Source organism: Purpureocillium lilacinum (genome assembly GCF_023168085.1).
Source record: "Purpureocillium lilacinum CBS 284.36 DNA, scaffold_2, whole genome shotgun sequence".
NCBI classification, from domain to species: Eukaryota; Fungi; Ascomycota; class Sordariomycetes; order Hypocreales; family Ophiocordycipitaceae; genus Purpureocillium; species Purpureocillium lilacinum.
The window spans coordinates 4,801,526-4,819,638 of NW_027072112.1; the positions used below are offsets into that span (position 1 = coordinate 4,801,526).

The 18,113-nt window shown below is 53.8% G+C and overlaps 2 protein-coding genes across 2 annotated transcripts; one reads left to right on the forward strand and one right to left on the reverse strand.

Annotated features, from left to right (window-relative positions):
* Positions 1–605: 605 nt before the first annotated feature.
* Positions 606–4,752, reverse strand: PLICBS_003208 (uncharacterized protein; the record flags this gene model as incomplete). Its single annotated transcript, XM_065600180.1, has 12 exons — positions 606–1,215; positions 1,269–2,033; positions 2,090–2,140; positions 2,189–2,260; positions 2,313–2,436; positions 2,483–2,821; positions 2,875–3,789; positions 3,840–4,073; positions 4,124–4,403; positions 4,460–4,554; positions 4,616–4,686; positions 4,742–4,752. 12 exons carry the CDS (start codon positions 4,750–4,752, stop codon positions 606–608), a joined length of 3,567 nt encoding a protein of 1,188 aa, XP_065456252.1.
* Positions 4,753–10,333: 5,581 nt separating this feature from the next.
* Positions 10,334–17,914, forward strand: PLICBS_003209 (nonribosomal peptide synthase; the record flags this gene model as incomplete). The annotated part of the gene is made up of 2 exons (XM_065600181.1): positions 10,334–11,125; positions 11,549–17,914. The coding sequence occupies 2 exons, from the start codon at positions 10,334–10,336 to the stop codon at positions 17,912–17,914; spliced, it is 7,158 nt and encodes a 2,385-aa protein (XP_065456253.1).
* Between the last annotated feature and the right edge of the window lie 199 nt (positions 17,915–18,113).

An 18,113-nucleotide genomic window follows, 5' to 3' on the forward strand; every position in this document is an offset into this window, starting at 1 on the left:
ACGAGGCGGTGTTGCGTATCCCACGGAAAACGGCACGGCGAGGCAGGTACATTGCGCCGCGACGCCACACGGAAGACTCCCGAGATGCTGGGGCTGCACGTGTCGATCTCATTGCCGGCCCTTGCAAGAACATGGACCCTGCCTCAGGGTTGTGCATGAAGTGGGCTGTGCTACGGTATCAACCCCTTTCGGGACGTCCCGGCAGTGTAACTTCATGTGAACAGTGGCTGATATACAGAGAAGAGCTCGACCGACAGCGAGGTGTTCGATGACAGTCAATGACTGCAGTTGGAGCTGGCGATTGCGTCAAGATTGCTGGAAACAACGGCGCGCACAACCGGAAATTTTTCCGAGCAGTACTGCTAAGAGAATACAGAACTTGTGTCCGCAGAAGATGCGTTTTCAATGTCTTTACCGGGAAAATTGGCTGGGTGGACAACGGGCTATTTTGTACCTCCGGTAAAGAGAAGAGATCGCATTACACAAAGATTCCGCCTGTGCAACAAAGTGCAATATCCTGGCAAAGGGTTTCAGGCAGACTAATTCATGTCTGGACCTATGCGTTTATATGTATCCCTATCAAAGAGCTTTTATCTCCGTACAGACTATAGCTCCTCGGTGGTGCTGCCTAGACTCTCGTACAGTGCCCGGAATGCCGACGTATCGTTTGCAAGCAATTCCTGAGGATTGCCAGTCTCAACGATCTGTCCCTTGTCCAAGAGCAGGACACGGTCAAAGTCGAGGATTGTTTGCAGTTTATGTGCAATAGCAATCATTGTCCGACCAGCGAACTCTTCCCGCAAAACGCGTTGCATTACGGTATCCGTGTCTGAGTCGACACTACTCGTTGCCTCATCCATGATGAGGATTTTGCCTTGCTTGAGGATAGCTCTTGCGAGGCAAAACAATTGTCGCTGGCCATGTGATAGCTTATCGTCGTCAAGCAGCTCGTCGAGGCCGCCCCGAGTCTCAAAGAAGTTCCACATATCAACGGAGCGCAGCACCTCCTGAATGCGCTCATCAGTGGCTCCTTCCTGAGGGTCTATGTTCTCACGAACACTTCCATGGATGAAGAAGGGCTCTTGCGGCAAGGTGATGAGCCGGCGTCGGATCTCCTGTCTTGAGATCGTGCTGACATCCACGCCATCAATGGAGATGGTGCCGGAATCAATCTCCAACATTCGCAAGATTGCAGAGACGAGAGAAGACTTGCCACTAGAAAGGTATCAGTAAATGCTCCATGGTGGGGTTTCATGTGCGATACTGACCTTCCAGTCCGACCACAGATGGCGATCTTCTCCCCAGGCTGGATGGAAAAGGAGATATCTTTCAGCACTGGCTCTGATGAGGTCTCATACGAGGCAGACACGTTGGTGAACGAAATAGCACCATGCTGTGGCCACTCCTCAGGTACTTCCTCTATCTCAGTTGCCACATTCTCATCCTTGACGGTTTTGACAAAGGACCGAATCCTGTTGATTGCGCCTAGCGCCATCTCGACTTGGGTCCACGCAGTGACCAAGGTCTGCAACGTGGACGAAAAGGTGACAATGTTGAAAAGAGCGACGCCGAGGAAGCTAGTGGACCCGTTCTGGATGTTTGTCGCTATTCCTACTAACATGATAGCGACGCCTGCATTGAAGAGGTCCAGTACCAGCGTCAACCATCTCTGGATGCAGTACAGCAGGTAGAATGGTTTCTGGGAGGCGTTCAAGGCGTTATAATTTCTGTCCGAGTAGTTCTGAGTCCATCCATAAGCCCGGATGCAAGCAATGCCGTTGACGGTCTCCAGGAACTGTGAAAAGAGCGGTGCCTTGGCCTCGATATCCAGTAGACGTAGCTGACGCGACGTGCGAAGGTAATAGAATTGGAGGAGAATGAGGAGAGCCAAACAAGCTGGAATAGCTGCAGCGACATATCCCGAGCCAATGAAGACGAAGACGGCAGACACAATGGCGGACATGAACTGGAAGATGAACGAATCAATAGACTGGGGTAGATCGTTGTCGATGAGTTCCAGATCTTGGCTGAATCTATTCTTATGCATTAGCTCCGAGGCAAGGGTATGCTTCTTGGCCTGGCTTCTTACCGGTTGATTGTTGTACCCGCATTTGTTGAGGTGAGAAACGCAGTCGGGGCCCTTGAGAGCGGTCAGTAAATGTTCCGGAAACGCGGGGCATATACGAACCGCATCGTCGTGTTGAGCAAAAGCTCATGAAACTTTCGCGACGTCTTGGGTAGAACTACTAGATTGAAGATGCTGTCATGGCAAGTTAGCCAATGCAAAAAGATGGAAGCTCTGGGCACCGCACCTGTCTGCAAGCGTGCAGCCGATGACCGTCAAGAGACCAAGCCCTGCAAATACGCCCAAGTAATAGCCAAGTCTGTCGTTTGGGTATTCTGCGTTTGCATTTGTCCACCATTGAACCCAAATCGCTTTCGTATGTTAGTAATGATCCATGTCGAAGTCGGGGTTACTTACAGGGAAAGGTTACGCCGAAAACAAACGTCGCGCACGCCAGAAGGTAGATAAACATTGTCCAAGGACCTGCAATCTTGGCGTAGTAGGCGTAAACTTTCAGGTCTCCGGTCATGCGGCTGACTCCTTGGTCCGGGTCGTCGAGTAAGTCGAGCTCCTGAAGCATTTCTTCCGGCAGTTCGGCATCTGCCGGGTCCACTGGTTGTCGGGGAGTGGTGCTCTCTTCTGAGACCTCTTGCACAATTTCATCTTCGGACGACATGCTGTCCTTTGCGCCGTGACGAGTAATCATTCCATTTGAGTCCAGGAACACAACATAATCAGCGAAGCTGAGGTGATGACCTGACGGAGTGTTAGTGTAGTTGATCATCGTTATCAATGAAGTGATACCCTACCAGAGTTCGTAGCCAGGATTACGGTGATCTCGCCCATTCTCTTGAGCAGCCCCTCAGGCCCAAAGACAGCATCGACAATGTGCCTTTCGGTCGTGCGGTCAAGCCCACTCAGGCAATCGTCTAACACTAGCACAGAGTTCCTGGAATAGAGAGCCCGGGCCAAGCTCACCCGCATCTGCTGTCCGCCGCTCAACCTGGCGCCTCTAGTTCCGATTGGGGTCTGATCGCCATCCGCAAGCTCCGCAAAGTCCGCAGATAGTGCGCAAGCAGACACAACAGAAGCGTACCATTCCTGGTCCCAGGGAGACATGCCGACGATGTTACTCTGGATGGAACCCCAAGTTGTCCATGGAGACTGTGAACAGTATGCCGCCTTGGAGAAGCTCGTTACGATGGTACCAGAGAAAACAGGCAGCTCGCCAAGAATGAGCTTGAGGAGAGTAGACTTTCCGCAACCGACGGGGCCCATTATGACGGTCGTCTGGCCTAGCGGCAATTCAAAGTCGAGTTCCTTCAGGATCAACTCATCATCAGAGTACCCAGCAGATCCTTGTTGAACTGTGACGGAGAAATGGTACTTCTCAAGCGCTGGTTTCTCTTTGAGCATCATATCCTTTTCCTCGACCACTTTGCAAATACTCGTCCGGGATGAGGACGAGCTGCTTTCTGGTGTGATTCTATAGTCTTCGGTTTCTTTGGCCTGAAGGTACTCTTGGATTCGACGGAAAGAGTTGATTATAGTCTTCACATGCTCCACGCCATCGATGGCGTACATCATAGGCTGTTGCAGCAGCTCAAAGACACTGAGTGATGCAAAGGCCACTCCTTCTGTTAAGGTGCCATTGTCGTTGTTCCTGGCGAGTAAACTGTACACCAGGAAACCGAAAACTGGGGCCAGAGCAGAGGATGCGAAGTCTAGAGTCATGTCAGCCCAAACCATCTTCTGCTGTGCTCCCAAATCTTACAGGATATGAAGACGAAAATATTGAGGACACGATATCGTCTGGAGGCACGGATTTCCGACAACCGAAGGCCACGTATCTGAGACGAAACGATGTCGGCCAGTCCAGTCATTTTGATGGCTTTCGTGGCACCGAGAGCTTTGGCAGTGGCCGCGAGGCGAACCTCGATCGCCTCGAGCCATGGAATCTGAGCATCTCCCGCGGCTTTGGCGAGTGGAATGCCGGCAATGAGACAGACTTGGGCGGGTTAGAATAGTTAAACTGCACATTAGGTATGCATAACCTACCAACAATCCACACTATCGGGGCAACAATGGCGAGTCCAAGAAGTCTGTATAAGAGATAGAGGGCAACGCCGGTCTCTATGAAACTTGCGTAAAGCTCATGGATAAGCGGCATGCTGGAGGCGATTCTGTCGATGTCGGCGCTCATGAGTGTGATGGCTTCAGCATCTTTCACAGCCGAAGAGTCTATGCGAAGCGTCTTGTCGAAAATCATGGCAATCAGGCTTCCACGAAACATTGTGAGCAGACGATATGTCTTGTGCTGATAGACTGCGTATGATACCTAGATAATTAGGTTAGCAATTACACATCAGGCATCCGATGGGGGTTGTCATTCACCGAGAGACCAATGTACACGATTGCGTAGGCTCCAACCAGACTGTAGCCAACATTCTTTGAGTTGTCATCTGTGGGGTCCGCCGAGAAGTCGAGCACTCGTTCAACCAAAAATGGTTGTGAGAAACTAAAGCCCGTATATGCAAGCCGCGGCAAGACGCCGGCTAGGAAGCTCCATTTGTAGTGGTTTAGATATGTCCAGAAAAGAGCATCCTGGCTTGTTTGGGACTCTGTGGCGATACGTTAGTTCAAGATCGTCTAGTTGTAATGAACATAATAGCTCACTGTTTATCCATGTGATGATCAGTTTGAGAGGGTTTGAGGCAGACAAAAGTTGCGAGTCCAAAGGCGTCAGCACGTTAACGGTCAGAACCGTTCTGAAACCCTTGATGAATACAGTATTCAACCAGACAAAGAGTGACCTGTTTAGAACACCGCTTGCTTCTTCAGGTGAAGCATGTTGCCAGTCAGGGCGCAATAGATGTCGTTTCTCTGTAACTTCAAGGCAAAGCAATAAAACCTTGGTACAGTATCCCGCGAGATTGACTCGAGCGACAACTGCGGTCCCTGGCATGAAAAAGAGAGTACGAACGCGGGCGAGGTCTAGTAAAGCCGATATGCCCAAGTAGACGCACAATACAGTGGATGGTCGAACCGAACGTTTGTGCTCCAGTAAGGAAGCGAGCCAAAAAAGGCACGATCCAGCGATTGTCAACGCAATGCATGCAACAGTCAGTCTAGTCGTCGGGACGTCGCCAACAATCCACACTACTAGCAAGGCAACTTGAAGGGCTATATAGGCCGTGAAGCCGAGCTTAACCAGTTAGTTGAATGGAATTCTGAGGACAACGACTGCAAGTACCATTTTGAGGCTCAAGAGCCATGACGAACGAGTCTTATTTGCCTCCCCATAAAGGGCAACAATTCGAAGCGCGGCCCAAAAAGCTACATGCGACATATTTCTCAGTAATCTTTCACCACAAGATTCCGTTCAGGGAACTAACATGCTATGCCAACAGGAACAATGCTGAGCAATGCCTCCTCAAAGAGCAGCGTGAAGTCAAAGCCGCCGAGGCAGGTGCCATGCACCACTGGGCCAAAGGTATCCTCAACGCCAATGGCGCAGGGAATGAGTGCATCAGCCATGGCTTGGATGAGTGAGCAAGTGTCCCGGAAGCGCTGAGCTGCTCATGCGAAAACAAATGTTGCCCTGGACTCAGAGGCCACGTAGCAAGACAACGTTGAACGGGCGGCAAGCAGCTCGATATCCTATGCTAACCGCCCTTGAGCACGTCTTCACACTAGCGGCCGGATTCCACGGAAGGGAAGCAAAAGCCGGGTCGAATCTCGCACTAGCAGAAGTGCCATGTGCCGGCCTGAACCAGGGAGGCAAAAACGCCGCCGACGCCACCTGCTCAGCTCCTTCGAGAAGCGCCAGTGCCCTGATCGCACGAGGCAGGTGTCATTTGCAAAGTCAACAGGCCTGATGTCCTTGGGCCGCAATTCGGACTCTCCTCTCCGTCTGTCGATACTCGCAACGGTCTGTTAACGCACAGGGGTGGCCTGACCGAGGTGCATGAAAGTCTGGACCAGTCCCCAACGGTGCGGCTGATTCAGCTTACTTACATTTATTGGCCCGTTGCAATATCTGGGATCGTATCCGCATTTCCAATGGCGCCAGGCCACGGCACGCTGCGAAGGAATGAATGGCGCCAGATGGCTGGTTGTACGGCCTGGCCACGAGGCTTGTCGACAGGTGCAAGGTGAAGTGCGTGCTCGCCAGCATGACCTCACACCGCGAGGAGGAACACAAAGAAATGACGACTTATATGGAAGTTCGTATTGACAAAACGGGAAGTTACCCTTAGGGTACCAGTAACAAAATTCTGCGTTTCATGCGGCCCCAGAGGCAAGCAACTGCCGTATGAGGGGCGCCCACGTCCCTTCAGCTACGGATCGCCCCAGGCAGGGTATGGATAGAGAAGCTCGGAAACGCGGGCAGAGCATGGCCAATGATTGAAGGCCCTCCCCTGGACCTCCCTGGTGGCGCATTTTGAGTCTGCCCGAGTGGTTAGTGGCGACAACCAGGGGGACCGATCCAGCCAACGCCAGCGGCATCTGGCCCATATTCCGATGCAAGCCAAGACACGGGAAAGCGGCAGCTTCGGCGTGCATCTGTCGACGCCATCGTCACGGCGAAATGGCACCTTAACTGCGGCCGGAATCAATCCTAGTGTATACTAGCCGGGTGTATCGGCAGGGACAAGTACGTTCAGGCGTCCGATTACCCTTGCAGTTGCAGGCACGAGGAAGCAAACCTTGACGCTCCAGTAATATGGCCTTGTGTGATGTTAAGGCCGACCCGCGCGATCTGACGAGCTCGGTAACGCGAGATCCCAGGAGCAGGTTGGTTTTACGTAAATTGTCGCCGTCAGACATGTGTCGATGTGCTCTAACCTTTCCAGAACGTTACGCCCCCAACGTCGTGTCCCGCCTGCGGCATGCGGAGCCAGCCGCCCCGAGAACGAGACGCGCGGGTAATTGATACCGCTGCTCTCGGGGAAGCGTCTGAGGCCCGTCGAGGTATGACAAACGCGGGTGGCATGCGTGTTGGGCGCACTGCGTCAACATGAACGTGACATGCCTCCCGTGCAACCTAACGGTCAGCTGTCTCACACCTACGGAGTAGAGCCACCAGAGTTCATGCCTGCGACTCTGCCGTCGGCCGGAATACATCGGCTCCCCCACCTCGTACCCGGCGGACAAGGGGGGGTTGGGGCTACCCGTGAAAACTGGGCCTGTCACTCCACGTTTCCGGGGGCTAGACGACTGAACCCTGCCTCGTGCATACAGCAGAAGCTTTTTCCCCGGCTGGCCTATCATTAGCGGGCTAATATTAGAGTCCAGGCAAACGACTTTGCACAACCCGGGGTTAGACTCCATCGACGAATTTCAATGTTGCACTTGGCTACCACTTCCCCTGACAAAGGGTCCGACGTGCAGAATCGCATCGGATGGCAGGTGAGAGACCTCATGGAAGCCCCGGATGGTTGTGAGCCCATGTCTTGAATAATGGCAGGATGTCAAATGTTACCCTGCAGGCTAGCAAGGATGCGAGTGAGACCTGTGAGACATTGGTGGGTATCCCGAACCAGAGCTCCTCGGGTCTCATGAAGCTCTCATGATGCAATCCATTGTGGCAAGGGCGGGTAAAGCGGCCTCACCCTTGATCGACGATTGCCGCGTTGCCGTGATGCCTGGGGCGTAAGAGAGCTCCGCTCCGTTAACGTTGAGTGTCTTCACATGGCTTGATATCCCCGAGGCTCACGGCATTCGCAAGGGCTTCATGTGCCGCTCCCTCAGTCGATTGGTCCTTGGCACACGTACACGTGGTTTATAAGCACCAATGACATGTTTGGGCGTGGCATTCTAGAAGTTGAAACCTCGCCAGGCTCCAACGGCCCCAGAGCTGACGTTTCCATGGGCACGGCAGGCCGCGATCTTGTGTTCCAACGGCCGGCGGGATCACCCACAAATGTCACTTGAGCGGTCAGCCGCATGCAACACATCGGGAGCAATACAAGGCCTTGATGGATTTCAGGCTCCTTGCATGAAGCACAACAGCAGGTCCTTCCTTAGTGCAGGTTCGGACTTCGCGTCAGATTAGTCCGAGGGATTCATGATACCTTTACCTTCCTATTTGATGTCTTATTGTCTTTGTAATCGGCCCAGGAGATCTATCATGACGCCAGAGAGGCGAGAGCTGGAGAAGAAAACGACTGAAAGGATGCCGGCAACGTAGTATCAGTGAGGTAAAGGACCTGGTTCCCGTGTCATCATCCGGAGTAGGAGGTAAAAGGAACGCCGTTTCGTGGCGCTGACACTAATGCGATACGGCAACATGGCTGTGGAAGGGGCGACTCTCAGCTCGTGGTGACATATGCAGATCGGCTAGCATTTGCCGCGCCAGTTCCCAAAAGGTTCCGAGTGTGCGCGTAGTGTCCAAGCCGAGACATCAATGTCTGTCCGCATATTTCCAGTAGCCTCTTGCCAACTTGGTCTCGAGTTGCAACATTGTTGCACAGCCTCCGTGCCCATTCTTCCAATACTTGCGTCTGTCCAGAGTGTGTGTCATGGCCGAGCCCCAAATGTGCTCTGAACAAAGCGCTGATCCAAGGCAGGACAAAGCTGAAGCCGTCCAAGCAGTACATCATGAGATATCACGTACAGCACACCAATGGCACGGCGAATGCCACCGAACGATCTCTGAGTGGTGCTCATGAAACACCACTCACCACCAATGGCATCTGGAAACGCGGCCACCCACCGGCGTCGACGGATGTCCAGGCCATCAAAGACAGCTCAGTGACGAGGGTTGTTTGGGGCAGCCCGATGGCACTGGCAATCTGCTCCGCAGATGTCGACCTTACCTACATGCAGCTTGACGGGCTGTCGACGCGTCTGGCCCAGCAACTCTCCAGCTTAGGCGTCAAGCCGGAAACCACGGTTGTTCTTTGCCTTGAAAATAATTCCAGCTGGCTTGCTCCTATATCCATGTTGGCCGCAATGAAGACGGGTGCATCGTTATCGTCACTGGACTTGACACGGCCAAGATCCGAGCTTCTCACCACAGTTTCTCATATCACCACACCACTACTTCTCTCTACACCAGAAAGTGAGCCTCGAGTTCGGCAATTATTACCAGGAACATCCTTGGTCATTGTGCACCCGGAGCAACGCCAGGATGACGAGCTGTGGAAGGTGTTCGACCCAGACACAGATGGTGACTTCTTCGAAGAGTTCCACGGCCAAGACTGCGTCAAGGTTCCTGAGAAAGCCGTTGAGAGTATCCATGTCGAGCGCATTGAGATCAGCGGGCCCTCATCCGACTCTTCAGAGACCGCTTCTCAGGATGGTCTGGGGTCCGGGGTTCCGGCCTTTTCCCTTCTCAATGCCTCTGTCAGCAAAGAAGCGCGCTCCTATGCGGCACGACTTTGCCGAGTTGCAGAACACGTTGTGGAGGATGTGCTGCCATGCACGGCTCTGCAAGAGGGGCTGCTAGCGCTGAGCTCAAAGCGTCCTGGAGACTATGTCGCCAGAAATGAGTTTGAGCTTGACAAAGGGGTTGATACCGACCGCCTACACCGAGCCTGGGAACGACTCGCTGCCCTGAACCCGATCTTGAGAACGCAATTCATCAGTCTGCCAGGGCAAGGCATAGTTCAGGTCATCTTAGACCAGGACATATCTTGGAAGACGATGACAGATGCTTCAGAAGAAATTGAAGTGAGCGAAATGACTCTGGGGAGCCCTTTGACTCGCTTCATCCTCTGTGAGGGTTCCGCGGGCGGGCCTGCACGTCTCATCTGGGAAATCCATCACAGTCTATATGACGGACAGAGTCTGCCAATGCTTCTGAGTCAAGTGGAAGGCATCTATTTCGATGAACCCATCCAGCACTTGGAGTCGATGGCTGCTTTTGTCAAGTACATCCAAAGTTGTGATCCTGGAAGCGAAAACGCTTTCTGGAAACAGCATTTCGACAACTTCCAAGGACCCCACTTCCCTTCGCCTAAACCTGGACGCTTGACTGAGCCAGATCAACAAATGGTTCGAGCGGTTACAGATGTTGTGTGGAACTGTGGTGACTTCACCGCTGCCACGATTCTTCGTGCGGCATGGGCTGTGGCCGTTGCCAACGGCGCTGGATCGGGTGACTCTGTCTTTGGAGCAACAGTCACTGGCCGTCAAGCTCCTGTCCCCGGCATTGAACTTATGGCCGGTCCAACGATAGCCACAGTCCCGATCAGGGTTGCCGTAGACTGGACAGCCAGTTTCGGGCAATTGCTCGATGCAGTGCAGCGGCAGGCTGCTGACATGATTCCTTTTGAGCAGACTGGGCTCCAGAGGATCTCCAAGATTTCTGACCAGGCGGCGCTGGGTTGCAACTTCCAATCGCTACTGGTAGTGCAACCTGTTGCCCAGGAAGATTACGACACTCAGGAGCGATACTTCCTCAGCGAGATTTCTGATGCCCGCGGAACGCAATGGCAGGACTTCAGCACGTACCCAATCGTCGTTGAGTGCCAGCTCGAGGCGGATGGTGCCACTCTACGCATTGCGTATGACTCGAACCTGATATGCACGGAGCAGATGGAGCATGTCGCCCAGAACTTTGAGTTCGCAATTCGCCAATTTTCCAACATAAGTTTATCCAAGGAGCCATTGGAGCTGCTAGCAGACGACGGACTTGATCGCATCTGGAAGCTGAACGCATCCGTGCCACAGGCCACCGAAGCACTCATCCATGAGCTCATTTCGCAAAGGGTCAGAGAGGATCCGTCCGCTCCAGCTATCTGCGCGTGGGACGGCAACTTCACGTATCAAGAGGTGGAAGAGCTGTCGACTGCTCTTGCTCTGCACCTTGTTGAAAGGGGTGTTGGGGCGAACATGAAAGTCGCTTTGCTCTTCGAGAAGACCAAATGGATGGCTATTGCTGCTTTAGCTTGCATGAAAGCCGGAGGGGCATGCATGGCTGTCGATACCACTCAGCCAGAGGAGCGACTTCGATCCATTGTCAGCCAGTCCGAATGCCCGGTCGTCATCTCCTCAGTGCCAAATCAAGAGCTCGCCGGGCAACTCGGTTTCAGCGTGGACAACATCGTCGTGGTCGGGCCAGACAAACCATGGCATAGAGGACACCTTCAACCAGACCTACCAACTCTGACGCCTTCGCATGCTCTTTATGTTGTGTTTACATCTGGAAGCACCGGGACACCCAAAGGTGCCATCAACACACATCGTGGGTTTTGCACAGCCATAACGCACCAACAAAAAGCGTTGGGATTCACGAAAAGTTCTCGCGTCTTTGACTTTGCCTCATACGCGTTCGATGCTTCATGGTGCAATCTGCTCCACGCTCTCACGAGCGGCGCCTGCTTGTGTGTCCCGTCAAATGCAGAACGACAGAATGATCTCGTCGGTTCATTGGGGAAATATAATGCCACGACTGTCGACTTTACGCCCTCCGTAGCAAGAGTGGTCGGGAAAGAAGCATTGTCTAAGCTTTCAACGCTTATACTAGGTGGAGAGGCCGTTGCAGACTCTGATGCTTTCTTGACCGAAGAGAAGACAGAGATTATCAATGTATATGGTCCGGCTGAATGCACACCGACCGTGACACTTTCCAAAGTTTCACCCAACGACATCAGCATCGGACGTGGAGCGGGAGCTTGTACTTGGATCGTGGACCCAGAAAAGCCAGATCAGCTTTCGCGATTCGGGGCGATTGGGGAACTCTGGATTGAAGGGCCTTTAGTTGGTGAGGGCTATCTCAACGACCCGGAGAAGACTGAAGCTTCTTTTGTTCGGGATCCTCCCTGGCTCCTTGCCGGTGTCTCAGCACGCCAAGGTAAAGACGCCGTGCCTGGCCGCACCGGAAGGCTCTATCGGACGGGAGACCTCGTGCGATATAGACAAGACGGCTCTCTCTTGTTCGTTGGCCGCAAAGACACACAGGTCAAGATTCGAGGACAACGTGTCGAGCTGGGAGAGATTGAGCAGCACATTATCGCTGCACTTGGTCTCCCGAACGCGACCGTGGTGGTCGACACGATTCTCCCCAAGGGATCCAATGGTCCGGTGCTTGTGGCATTCATTAGCATCGACAGCCGCGAAAAATGGACAGAGAACGACCACAGCAAGTTTGTCCGGAAGACGACGGAGTCGTTGACTAACCTTGCCCTGCCAATCTACATGGTCCCAGTTGCTTACATCCCCGTCTTCAAGTTGCCCGTCATGACCAGTGGCAAAACTGATCGGCGACAACTTCGGGAGATGGGCGAATCTGTTTATCTGCAATATCGCCTAAGCACCGAAGAAGCAAGTGGCACGGAGACTCTGAGCGACATTGAAGCCATTCTGCAGCAGGTGTGGATGTCCATCCTTAACTTGTCCGCTCAAGAGGCATCGGTGAACAAGGCTTTCACGAGGCTCGGCGGCGACTCCATTTCGGCAATGCAGGTTGTTTCACAGTGCAAGCTTCACAATCTTGTGTTTACTGTAAGCGATCTGTTGCAAGCATCAACGATACGGAAGCTGGCCAGTCGTTGTCGGACCGCCTCACGTCACCAGGACAAGATTGAAGACGTGGAAGAAGAAGGCGACGAGATGAAGCCCTTTGAGCTATCGCCAATCCAACAAATGTTCTTTGATGCCTATCCCGAAGGACTCGACCATTTCAACCAAAGCTTCATGCTTGAGTTAAGCCGGCCAGTGGACGGAGCCACGCTTTACGACGCCACGCGCGCACTTGTCAACCGCCATCCAATGCTACGGGCTCGATTCGCAAAGGATCTCGAACTCGGCTCCTGGACGCAGCGCATCGTTGAAGAAGGCGATTCACTGGCGTTCGGGTTTGCCGAGCACTTTGTTCAGACCCGTGACCAGGTCGTTGACGTTGGACAAACCCGCCAAGAGTCCATGAGCCTCCAACACGGCCCGGTGTTTTCCTGCGACCTCTTCCACATCACCAATGGTAGCCAGATGGTCATCCTCTCTTCACATCATGCCGTCGTCGACTTGGTCTCATGGCGCATCATTTGGAACGACATCGAAGATTACCTCAGCGGAGGCAAACTATTGAGTGAGCCGACAGCTTCGTTCCGATCATGGGTCAGGCGGCAGGCAAGGGTCAGCAGCAAGGCATCGCCTTTCTCTGTGCTTCCATACTCCATACCAGCGCCTGATCTAGACTTCTGGGGTCTGCCTCTGTCCGAGAACACTTTCTCTAACTGCGACGCGTACAACGAAACGTTCCCTGCGGATGTCACAGCGTTGCTGTTCGGAGATGCCAATGAGTGCCTTCGCACGGAACCAATTGACATTATTATTGGTGTCATGGTTTACGCGTTCGTCCAAATTTTCCCGGAGAGAGATGCCCCAGTTGTGTGGATTGAAGGTCACGGCAGAGAGCAATCGGATGAACTACCGCTCGATGTATCGTCCACTGTCGGCTGGTTCACAACTCTGCACCCCCGCCCGATTCCGATCAACCTCCAAAGCTCCGTCCTTGAAGCCATCCGCCTGGCGAAAGACAGAAGACGCCAAATACCCGGCAAAGGCCAGCCGTATTTCGCCTGCCGCTATCATAGTGAATCCGGTCGCGAGGAGTTCCAGGGGCAAGACACCACGGAAGTGACGCTCAACTTTACGGGCCGATATCAACAATTGGAAGGAGACGAGGGTCTTTTCCGACGCCCAGAGTACCTCGGACATGAGCAACGAGACATAGCCGAGGTTTCGGGCTCGGCGCGACGCTTCACCATGGTCGAGATCAATGCCGACATCGAAGAGAACATGCTGGCATGCTCTTTTGCGGTCCACAAGAAGATGAAGCATCACGGTCGCATCATTGAGTGGCTCGAGCTCTTTGGGGATACTCTCAATGCGGTCACGAAGGATTTGGCGGGCGCTTCCCCTCGGTTCACACTAACCGACTTTCCTTTGCTACCTCTGTCGTACGACGGCTTGGATGTGTTGCAGCATGAGCAATTGCCTAGTCTGGGAATTGAGCCGGCCGTTATTGGGGACATTTATCCTTGCTCGCCTCTCCAAGAAGGCATACTTCTCAGTGCCCAGAAAGAAGCCGCCTCATATTCGACGTTCTCTGTGTTCCAATGCGTACCGACTGATGGCACCACGCCGGTCTCGCCATCCCGTCTCGAGCAAGCCTGGAGGACAGTCGTCAACAGACACACAATCCTTCAGTCTATTTTCACTCTGCACCCTGAAGGAAACGGCTTCATTCAGATTGTGCTGCCCGGGTCACACATCCGACTAGCCCAGCTCACCACTCAAGAAGACATGGATCCTGCGGCAGTCTTGAGTCAACTTTCGAGACCAGACTTTGCTCCGAATGAGCCCGAACACGCCTTCACAATATGTCAATCTCACACTGGCGAAGTAGCTTGCAGACTTGATGCGAGCCACAGCTTCATCGACGCGTCTAGCATGTCAATTATCGTGCAAGACATCATCAGCGCCTACGACGGCTGCGACATGGTGCCGGCCACGCCATTCGGAGATATGATCAACTACATCAGCAGCATTCCTCGGGCGCAAAGGATCGCGTCTTGGACTAAGCTGCTCAAAGGCGTCCAGCCATGCGAATTCCCTGTGACTAGCTCGCATTCAGCCGGTGCTGAAACCCACAGTGATCTTTCCATCCCGGCCGAAGCCATTGAGGGAGTTTCGGACTTCTGCAAGAAGCTGGGCATCACCCGTTCGGTCTTCATTCAAGTAGCTTGGTCCATGGTTCTTGCGCATTTCAACGGTACATCCGAAGCCTGCTTCGGCTATCTTGCCTCTGGCAGAGATTCACCCCTTGACGGTATCTGGACCATGGTTGGCCCCTTGGCCAATCTACTCATCTCACGCGTGGACTTGACTTTGCCCCCAAGGCAAGTCTTGGAGAAGGCATCACAAGACTCAATACAACATTTGTCAATACAACATACTTCACTCGCAGAGATTCAACATGAGCTGGGCCTTTCCGGGCAGCGGCTGTTCAATACTGCCTTATCGATTCGAGAGGCGGACAAGTTCAAGGCCGGCGACGACAGGACGGTCGAGTTCCAACCGTATAATGGCGAGGATCCGCACGAATATGATCTGAGCCTATCGGCCAATCTCGATGCGGGTAGCATGGACATTGTGATGGAGTTTCGCGAGCCATATGTGGACAGACGTGCAGCGGAGGATGCGGCTCAAGTCTTGATCGAAGCAATCCGGCATCTGTTGCGCACCGACATCGAGGGCCCCGAGATGCTCAACACAGTCGACACCCTTTCCAAGGGCTTTTTCAGGCACATCACTGGCGCGGATGAGGATTCCGTGAGAGCTTTCTGGAATGGTCAATTCCATGGCATCGAAGGCTCTCATTTTCCGCCTACGCAGAGGGCCATCGACCACCCGCGACAGAAGAGTGAGGTCGTGTTGGACTTTGGCAGCCTCTATTGGGATGCCCACAGCGGCTTGACAGCGGCTACATTGATGAAAGCCGCCTGGTCAGTCGTAACCTGCCGACTTCTCGACTCAACCGAGGCGTTGTTTGGATCGACGGCCACCGCCAGTCAGGCGATCTTGCCAGTACGCGTCTTGGTCGATCCCAGTTCAAATGTTGGCGACCTGCTACATGCGGTCCAGGCTCAGGCTGCAAAGATGGCCGCGTTCTCGAGAAGTCAACTGTATCACATCCGCTCCTTGGGCCACGAAGCAGCGCTGGCTTGCGAGTTTCAGACTGTCTTGCTTGTGACTGATCAGAGCAGCGACGGTCGTGGCGAAGAGAGCGAAACGGCGCTCGACGTTATGAGTGATGGTGGAATGGGGCGATTCGAGAAATGCGCCCTTGTTGGCGAATTTCGTCAGTCACCAGACAGTATGAGAATGTCGCTGCGATTCGACGGAGCAGTGATTGAAGAGACCCAGATTGTCCGATTGGGCCACCAGTTCGAGCAAGTCCTCCGGCAGCTCATGCATCCAGATCTCCGGCACACCAAGCTACGAGATGTTGCCGTCGCAAGCACTCAAGACGTCCGCGACATCTGGGCTTGGAACTCTGTCGTACCAGATGCCGCTGAAACCTGCGTTCATGATCTGATCATCCAGCGAGCCCGGCAGCGACCACATGACCCTGCTATCGCGGCCTGGGATGGTACGTTGACATATGGTCAACTTCATGAGCGGTCGGATTGTCTCGCTCACGAGCTGGTCAAACGTGGAGTTGGCCGTGGTTCAATTGTGCCGCTCCTCTTTGAGAAAAGCATGTGGATGGCAGTGGCTGCATTGGCGGCGATGAAGGCCGGGGCAGCGGCGGTGGCTACGGACACCACGACTCAACCTGAGGACAGACTGCGAACCATGGCAGCACAGGCCAATGCTCGCCTGTGTCTCAGCTCAGAGTCGAATCGAGATCTTGCAGGTCGACTAGGCATTGACGATGTCGTGGTCGTGAGCCAGAACACAGATTTTGCACAGGTTGCTCCCGGAACGAATCTTGCCTCAGTCAGCCCTTCAGACATCCTCTATGTTGTCTTCACTTCGGGCAGTACGGGCACGCCAAAGGGGGCCAAAGTCACGCATCGAAACATTGCCACCGCATTGCACCATCAGAGAGAAGCGCTTGGGTACTCACAGTCCTCGCGAGTCCTGGATTTTTCCTCTTACGCCTTCGATGTCTGCTGGTCAAACATGCTGAACGCGCTCACGGCCGGGGCATGTCTCTGTGTACCCTCCATGGAAGAGCGTCAGAATGACCTGTCTGGGACGCTGATAAAGTACGGCGTGACGCTGGCGGACTTTACTCCCTCAATCGCACGACATACGGTTGGTCTGGAAGGCCTGTCTACTCTGATCCTTGGCGGAGAAGTCGTTCTACCGACTGATCGGGCGTTGGCGAGTGCAACAGCCAAGGTTTGCAGCGCGTACGGCCCAGCTGAATGCACCCCTACGGCAACAATCCTGGACTTGACAGAAGCGGGCGAGGGCGGACTTGGTCGAGGGGCCGGACTCGTGACATGGGTCGTGGACCCAGACAATGCCGGCCAGCTCGCACCCATTGGGGCTCCAGGCGAGTTGTGGCTCGAGGGTCCTCTCGTCGGACATGGATATTTGAACGACGCCGAAAAGACGACGGCCGCCTTCATTCAGGATCCTGCTTGGCTGATCCGCGGCATCCCTGGTGAACGTCCTGGGAGGCGTGGGACAGTCTACCGTACCGGTGATCTCGTACAGTACAACGGCGATGGTTCTATACGGTTCATCGGTCGGAAAGACTCGCAAGTCAAGATTCGAGGGCAGCGTGTCGAACTGGAGGAAGTTGAATACGGCGTAAAAAATGCGCTCGACCTGTCGACTCTGGGAATTGCTGGTGCGCAAGTCGTCGCCGAAGTCATTCAACCTCAGGGCGCTGGGCAAAAACTCCTTGCTGCATTTGTGGCACTTGACGACGCCGACAAGGACTACGAGGCTGCGGTCAAGAAGCTCACAGCGGGACTGAATGACCGACTTGCCCGCACTCTTCCCTCATTCATGGTCCCTTCATTATATGTGCCTCTGAAGGTGATCCCGAGAGTCTCCTCCGGCAAAGTTGACAGGCGTCAACTTCGCGCCATTGGCAACAGTCTCACAGCAAAGGACGTTGCCATGCTCGGTCGCGCCGACGGCGAACGGCGCCCACCGGAAACAGACGCTGAGAGGACAATGCAGCAGCTTTGGATAGAAATACTCAAGGTAGATCCTGAGACTGTGAGCGCCGATGACAGTTTCTTCAGGATCGGCGGTGACTCAATTGGGGCAATGCGCCTGGTGAGTCTGGCAAGGCAGCGAGGTGTGTCACTGCAGGTCAGGGACATCTTCAAGAATCCGATTCTTCGAGACTTGGCTGCCTTGGGATCATGAGGACCCGTTGGCAATTTAGTTGGGAAGTTGACGAGAAAATGGACACGAAAAGTGAACGCTGGGTTCGATTCGAGCCCGAAAATAGGATATAAGTGAAGCAGGAATCAAGATTGCATCGGTTCACGGCTAGGGACAAACAGCGCTGTAGGAGCACCAAAAATCTACAAGCAAGGTCAAAATTGTTGCGCAGTGGGAACAT